This window comes from Paramisgurnus dabryanus, chromosome 9 (genome assembly GCF_030506205.2).
Source record: "Paramisgurnus dabryanus chromosome 9, PD_genome_1.1, whole genome shotgun sequence".
Lineage (NCBI taxonomy): Eukaryota > Metazoa > Chordata > Actinopteri > Cypriniformes > Cobitidae > Paramisgurnus > Paramisgurnus dabryanus.
The window spans coordinates 24066477-24074684 of record NC_133345.1 but is presented as its reverse complement, the minus strand read 5'-3'; the positions used below and the strand labels follow the sequence as shown (position 1 = coordinate 24074684).

Here is an 8208-nt window from a genome sequence, read left to right as displayed (position 1 = left end):
TGGCCTTTAGATCACAGTACACTACAAGTTTTATGGGTGTAACCAAAAATTATTGTGACTGAAATATCCTGAAATAACTTTATGAGTGCCACAGAAACTAAATACATTTTTATATTTTCTCAAAATAGCTAAATTAAAAAAATGGAAAGCTAAAGAAAATGTCCAGATACAAAAAAATATATGTGTTATAACAGAAAATCAGTTCTGAATTGTGGATTTCAGGCCTACCAGATCTTCTTGCTTTTATCCAAATTTAGTTTATTTTATCTTGTAATGTCATTCGTAAGGGCAGTTCCATCTGCTTAGTCATCTTTGGGGTTTTCAAGATATACAGTTGCGATTCTTTTCTCGTGACAGACCTTCAAGTGGGGGTCAACCATCCGTGTCTGCAAAAACTCAGTTGCTTCTCTTTGTTCTTCAGCTTCACAGGTCCCTCCGCTCGCAGATCCAGAGCCATCAGTCGCATCTATTTGAAAAGTGAAAGAACTCTCGGTCGGGCCAAGTTTGATACGTTTCTCCGTTTTGCTGACCTCATCACTTGTGCTCCATTGTGCAAGTTCGTCATCGCTCGTCATCCACGGCATTCCCTCTGTTTGATACTCCTCTTTGGAAACTTTAACAGTGTATCCCATTCCAGCTCCGGCGCTGAGGGCCTGCTGGAGTTTTGGATGGGATGAGCTCAGCGCTGCCATGATCTGCTCTTCAGATGGATCATCTCCTTGTTCATCCAGCAGCCCAGACTCTTCCAACGTCTGTGATACATTAAGCTCTGCCACAATAGTCATGGTGTCAGCACCTTGTTCCACTTTTTTGATGTCCACAGAGACGTTTTCCGGTGTCTCCCTGCCTTTAGTAAAAAATGCAAGTTCTTCTTTCAAGGCTCCAGAAACTGTATCTTGGATTTGCTCTAATGCTCCCCGAAGCTGCTGTTCAGGATCTAATGACTCCTCCCTCAGGATCTCCACTATTGAACGTTGTAATGTTGGAGAGACGTGCACCTCCTCCTCAATGCACTCTGGGATGCTGTCTCTCACAAATGAGTGGTCGTCATATTCAGGTGAATCTCTGTAGCTGTGTCCCTCAGCAGTGTGCATTTTGTGCTCCTCTTCCTGGTAATATCTTTCATCAGACAGATCATCCACAACTCCATAGTGGGTATAAGACATAACCATCTCATCCTCCTCTGATTCAGACATATTATCTCCAGGTGTGGAGACGAAGTACTCTTGTGGCTCTTGACCTTGGGAGACGTAAAGTAAACTTTCATCTTTGGTGATCTCTTGAACCTGCACAGAGCTATTCTCGCCATCATGTGAGGCTTCAGCATAAGGCTTTGTGTCACTCTCTTGCTCCTCAATTTGAAAGAACATTGACGAAGGATCGACCTCTGGTTGTTTAGCTTTAACCTCAAAACTCTCCTCTATTTCCTCAACACACGGAGACTCCACAGGTTCCTCTATTATATCCACATTTACTGACATGTTTTCCAAACTCTCACCTTCAAGGCCAAGACTCAGCAGGTTCTCGATCATCTTTCCTGTTGGGGTTCCTTTGATGTTCTCCAGGGTCACTTTCTTGACTCCTTTGTTGAGAAGTTCCTCCATGCCAAAATCATCCTCCAGGTCCAGCTCTTCCTCCACTTTAGATTGTAAGACAATCTGGGTCTTGGTGGATCCATCCTCTTGCTCAGTTTTCTCTACATGGTATGTGACTTTTGAGTCTGGGGATGAGCTGAGCTTAGGATCCAATCCAGCAGGTTTCATGACCCGCTGAATGATTTCCTCCATAGACACTGCATCTAATACTTGCTCCTTACCTACAAATACCTTGGGTCCTACATTTTCAGACTCTCCCTCATCTGATTCTTTTATTTTGACGTGATGCGTTTCTTCTTTCATTGTTTCTTTTGCTTTGTCTGTTACTTTCTGGTGGCTTTCAAATTCTCTCTCTTCTTTAGCTTTTGACTCTTTGACGTACTGTTTTTCTTCCGTTATTGTTGTCTTTGATTGGTATGCATCTTGGTCGGATTGCATTTTCTTTGGTTCAACATCTTTCTGATGACTTTCTTCAATGGTTGCCTTGCTCACACTTACAGTAGGTGATACCACTTTTACTGGCTTTGGTTGTGTTATATGTGAGACTTTAGGGCTGGAAATACTTTCATATTTTGGCGGTGGGTGCTCGGGTGAAATCTCTTTTCTCTTAATTCTCACATCCATCTCTCTCCTCATCTCAGAAGAAGAGACACCAGGTGCTGTGGTACTGGCAGCAGATCCCTGTGCTGCTTTGGTGAAGGAAATCATGTCTCTTCTTGAAGCAGGACTTTGGTGGGGACGATTTAATACGCTGATGGGCACTATCCTTGACGATCCATGAGAATGAAGCTGACTTGATATAGCTGAAGGTCTCATGCTGGAAATGGGCTCCGTGTATTTCCTGTGAACATCATATCCTGTGAATTGCTGTCTCATATCTAGCCGACGTGCTGGAGTGGAGGACACTCGTGGAGTGTAGGGTTGGGATGGCATTTTTATATCTATAAAATTACCAAAATTAATGACTATGATGTGTACTAACAATAAATATTAAATTTAAACAATTCTATTATAACATCGTATTTTAGTATTGAAAGCCTTTTAGAGTCACAATTAATTCTTATTTATTATGCAAGCAAACATTACCTATTATTCTTTCTCTTGAATGCTGATTGGACCACATTTCAGCATGTCTTCCTTCTTCTTCCAAGAGTGCCCTAAAAGATGGCATTAACAAAATCATGTTAATATCAGCAGACACAATAACAACATTACAGTGTGAGCAAAACATAGGAGCTTCTTTTAACCCTATGCTCTGCCATCACCAAGCAAAAATCTAAAACACAACCAGAAAACATACCAAGCCCATGGACCTTGTCCTTGCAGAGACACAGTAAAGATCACCAAGCAGTAAGCAGTCTCTTTTCCGCTATTGTGTTAAATTAGTTACATGGCCCCTTGAATATTTTGAACCTACCTCCAGTTATTATATATATATTGTAGAAATGATGGTGAGAAACAAAAGTGAAGTAGACTTCAGCTGTAGTTTAGTATTCCAGTGCAAGTCCCCTGTGATTCTTTTGAACGACTGCACTAAAAATAACTGGCACACAATGTAGCTGTCTGTTTTCATTACAGCTTAGCATGCAGTGCAGTTTTAAATGGACGTAAGGGAAGACACTTTTACATTATCATGTTTCAGATGACATTTCAAATATTCTAAACAACACAGACTGCACATCTTTAAACAAAAGTCAAACCTGTCCTCTGATTCATTTAATAATAAAGTATGGTGTAAAAGTCCTAGGCCACCATGCCACTCCTAGATTTGTTGTTTTTGCAATGGTATATTGATCATATATATAATTCTTTCTCAGTCTCTTTATTAGAATACAACCAGAAAATACAGGAAATTTGTATGAAGTATTAAAAACAGTATTGGCTGAAGTGTCAAATATTTAGGGTAAACTCTCCTTCCACTTGAGCAATAGCAGGCAACTGCAGGATCTCTTAAACCTAAATGAAATTAAATCCTAATTTCTAATTCCAATCAAATGACTTCAGGACTTCAGTCTCCTCAAAAAAAGCTCAAGATGGGTTTTATGCCAAAATAGGTCACACTAAATACTGACCAATGCCTGAAGAAGTCATTTAGTTCTGAACATTTTTTTGTTTTATTTTTGTGTACATATTTTCTTGTGTTTTCTGTTTATATCTTAATAAAAAGAGTGGACATGGATGGACATTCAAACTTTGCTAAAACAAAAAAGTTTTTGGTGGTGGCCTAAGACTTTTGCACAGTATAACAATATTTTTAATGAGAGTCACAATGTGTTTGCATCTTGATGAATCTTCTGCACATTTAAACTTGAATCTATCTCTGACATATTGACGCTATGTTTGCTGTACACAACACAATGTAGTATGAAAACAAAACAACACAAATGTTTACCTTTTAAACTTACTTTATGGTTATGTAGTGTACATTTATTTAATATACTACATGCTAATATTTCATTCAGTGTTATCTCATGCACTGCACTTTGAATTTTCACAATGAAATCGAAGTCATGATAAACCAGCTTTAATGTTTATTCATAAGCACAATGACTGGGTCTTAACAACAGAGGAGTCGAGCAGGGAATAAGGGGAGGTAGGGCTATGAGCAGACTTGCCAAGTGGGCGGCCTTTAGTTGTTCTGTTGCTGCAGTAACTAAAAATACATTTCAACATCTTGCAAGGCTCAAGTTAGGGGTGGTGGCTCTGTAAACCTTCAATACGCAAATAAGTCTCTCAACACAGTTAAAAAAAATCACTTTTAACTCAGCAATGTAAATACTGATTATTATCCTATTACAAATGTCTCCAGTGTATTCAAAACAAATAGGAAACTACCACCACAAAATATATTTAAGACTTTTGAACTATGAAATGTAAATGTTAGATATTTTAATATTTTTTAGAACTTGCAGATATCTTCTTACACTGCTTCTAGAGTTTAGAGACAAAGCCTATGAAGCAGAATTAATTTTGCTTTTAATATTTAATGTCATGAGAGGATGTGGGAGGAGACATTACCACTTTGAGAGCACAACAAAATCCCTGCGCTTGAAATGGCTTCAGACCAAAGATTGTATTTGTAACAAATTTGAGTATGAGGGAACCGTCAAAACATTGAATACATGAAATCTTAGTTCGATTAGAAGAACTCTGAGATGAATTAACAAATGTTATATACTGTAGATGGTTTTAGCCACATTAGCAATGAATTCTAGGCAAACATTTTTCACAAAGTGAACTACCAACATTGTCATTGTTAGTCAGCTATAGAAATACCAGGAGACTGTACCTGTATGCTGCCACTTCCATAGCGAGGCCCATCTTGACCTGCAAGAGATCCTGATGGTCCTTTAACTTCTCAGATATAGTGTTGGACAGCATTCTGCGCTCATACTCCAGATCCTCAATAATAGCCTGTATGATAGGAAAAAGATCTATGATCAATTAAAGATATAAAGAAAATTAGCAACGTTGGGCTGCAAAATAAAAATGCTTGTGCCTTAGTTGTATCTAAAATGTAATTTGATACATTATCATCTTTCCAAAATAGTAACTATGCATATACTTATTATAGCAATATCATATGCCTTTTAAACTATAAAATCTATTTTTATCTCATCTCATTCTCTCTTTCAGAAAGGTGTCCACTTTCGTCTTATTGGTTGAAAGTATATTTTGGGTGCTTCTGTTTCTGTAATGCACCTGTTTAAAAGCTCTTGCAACATCACTCCCTGCTGAAACCTTGTCTTTTATTTAAAGGCACAGGCATTTTAATAATTCAAAACGATCAACCAACACACAAGGTTATAGCATAATTCACATACACGGAATGCTCAGCTTTTTTGGACGTCCAGTTTTTAAAGGGGACATATCATGAAAGTCTGAGTTTTTCCATCTTTAAGTGCTAAAATTGGGTCCGCAGTGCTTTTATTAATCTAGAAAATGTGAAAAATATGGTAAACCATTCTCTGCAAGCATGTGAAAAATAGCTCATTGAAATTTGGCTCCCCTTGTGATGTCAGAAGGGGTTAATACCGCCCCTTAATCTGCACTATCCAACCACGGCACTACTATTTGGTGCAGAGATCAGCTTGTTCGCATTTTTAAAGGACACACCCAAAAGAGGCTCAAGGCATTTTTGCCCACACCTACAAAGTGGCAATTTTAACATGCAATAATAAATGATCTGTGGGGTATTTTAAGCTAGAAATTCACATACACAATCCGGGGACACCAAAGATTTATTTTAAATCTTATTGTGAAATGTGCCCTTTAAGTGTCAACCCCTAAAATTATTAGCTACATAAAACCCGGCATGTTAAAGACACATAGGACATTTTCACCTAAATAAATTCATCAAAGTGTTCATAACAACCCAGCACCTAGACAATGTTTATATTTCACAGGCTGGATGGTACATTTGGCACTTAATAGTCTGGTTAGAGTATAACTGCAGTCATAATGTAAGACTGACATCCTCCATGCAAGCTCATTCAATTTAGTCCAGTGACAACACTTTAGTGATGCTTGCTTTAATAACTGCGTATTTGTCTTTTTCCCTGGAAAGGAGCAATCATGGGATGAATCACTAATGCCCAATTGGGGATGGCAGACATGAATCACTTCCCACTCGAGCTCCTAAAGGGTCATTAAAGAACAGGTGTTGAATTTGATAACGTGATATATTAAGTTGATGACTGCTTGGCTTACACAATGTATGTGTTTGCTAAATCTGTTACTCTTATGTTAAGAGCTATGATGTTTATACATCTTTAAAATTCCCATGCCATCTCCATCGTTGTACCACCACAATGGGTACGATTTGGTAAACAGAGCTTAAGTGTCTTTATTTGAACCCACCTGATACTGATTAATATCAGCTCTGAACTGTTCTTGCATGTTCAGGAGCTGCTCCTCAAGGTTCAGCTGCACGTGCGTCTGCTTCTCGATCTCTTCACGCAGCTTGTTGAATTGTGAAGCGTATTTCTTTTTCTCCCTCTGAATGTCCTCCAGACGCGCCTGGTCCGCTTTTATAGACTCTTCAATTTCCTCCACCCTTAGTCGATACATGTCCAAGGTCTCTTTCCGGCTTTCGGTAAAGTTGGCCGCATACTGCTGCACCTCTTCCATCGTTACTGCTGGAGGAGCGTGATGCGTTTGAGTGACAACGCACACAGCGCGTGAGCGCACCTGGTCCCGCATGCGAGCCACTTCATTTCTGTGAGCATCTTCCAGAAACTTGTATTCGTTTTCAAGCTGAATAAGACGATCCTCCAAAGCACTGTTGGTCTGAAAAGCCTGATGAAGCTGCCTATGACAACCTTTTAAGTCACCGTCGATGGCTTTGCTTATCGAAGCCTCGTCTGAGCGCATCGCTTGAAGCATCTTAAGTTCATCGCGCAGCTTCTCTCGCTCCATTTCTGCCCTGCATTTCTCGAAAGATAGGCGCTCCACCAGTCTTCTCATTTCCCGTAACTCTAACATGTGTTTGTCATCCCATTCTCCAGACCTGTTTTGTCGGATAGTGTTTATTTCTTTTATCAGACCAGCGTTTTCTTGCTCCAACTGTTTGGCGCGCAGTAAGTACTGGCCGAGTCTTTGGTTGAGCTCCTGGAGCTGAAGCTTCTCGCTCTCAAACGGCTCCCTTACGCGAAACATGACTTGTTTTGTTATTTCCTAAGCTTTGGGTCAAACTTAAAGGCGCTATGTTGGAGACAGCTTAAATTTTTGTTGTGTTGTCATCAGTGTAGTGCGTCAGTGTGGAGCGCTGGTGCTGATTTCAGTGGGGCGGAGGAGAGGCGTACGCAAATAATAAGCCGATCCCTGTCCCGTTAGAATACACGAACCCTACTATGGAGAACCAACTGCTTATGAATATTAATTACGTAACGTGACGCTCTTAAACGATTGGCTAAAACAGACAAGTGTGCGCCCAATAGGTCTTAAATGATTGGGTAAAGAGACAAGTGTGCGCGAGACGGCTGTTTACATGACGTTCCAGAAAGGTCAACGAACAACGTCAGCACGATCTTACCAACATTTATGGGTCAGTCCTTCACCATGGTAGGATTTATAAATGTGCGCACTGTTTAGCGAGAGATGTATGAAGGGGTGTTGCTATGGTCAGACGGGATGGGGGCTTGGCCCATGAGAACATGACTCCACAACTGTTAACAGTGCTTTAGTTGTCTGTATTTTGCTTTGGTCTGTTTGCCCTCGTACCTTTGTCTGTCATTTGTCATTTTCCTTGCTGATCAACTCTTGTGTGTCAGTTCTTTATTTTTAAATACTCACTTTTTAATATTTATCCTTTGGATGTTCTCTATATTTTGTTATATTTCAACCTGAAAAATGTTAAAGATTTCCAAGAGCATTACATATTATTTATTAAAGTTACTTGTACATGCTTTCACATTGACATTGTAAGCCGTGTTACATTATTAACAATTAAGAAATTAGTTAAAAAGTTTGGGAGAAGAGTTGTTTTATTTTTACCTGATTAAAGACGACGTTCAATGACTGAGTGTTGTCAACAGTGCCACCTGCAGGTCGGAACCGATTTCGTACTTTTTACAACCCGACAACCACAGCTGCTTTTAACGGGAAATAAGCA

The 8208-nt window shown here is 39.5% G+C and overlaps 1 protein-coding gene across 1 annotated transcript; it reads right to left on the bottom strand.

Annotated features, from left to right (window-relative positions):
• Positions 1–64: 64 nt before the first annotated feature.
• On the bottom strand, positions 65–7406 carry synm (synemin, intermediate filament protein). The gene is made up of 4 exons (XM_065279028.2): positions 6456–7406; positions 4885–5009; positions 2682–2752; positions 65–2536 (listed from the first exon to the last, which is right to left on the bottom strand). Exons 1-4 carry the CDS (start codon positions 7251–7253, stop codon positions 303–305), a joined length of 3228 nt encoding a protein of 1075 aa, XP_065135100.2. The 5' UTR covers positions 7254–7406; the 3' UTR covers positions 65–302.
• Positions 7407–8208: the final 802 nt, after the last annotated feature.

Excerpts from the sequence above, each read along its gene's own strand:
- synm (XM_065279028.2), bottom strand. The coding sequence starts at position 7,253 with ATGTTTCGCGTAAGGGAGCCGTTTGAGAGCGAGAAGCTTCAGCTCCAG. Across the intron at positions 5,010-6,455 it reads CTGATATTAATCAGTATCAG|GCTATTATTGAGGATCTGGA; the intron begins GTGGGTTCAAAT and ends CCTATCATACAG. Across the intron at positions 2,537-2,681 it reads TTCAAGAGAAAGAATAATAG|ATATAAAAATGCCATCCCAA; the intron begins GTAATGTTTGCT and ends GTAATTTTATAG.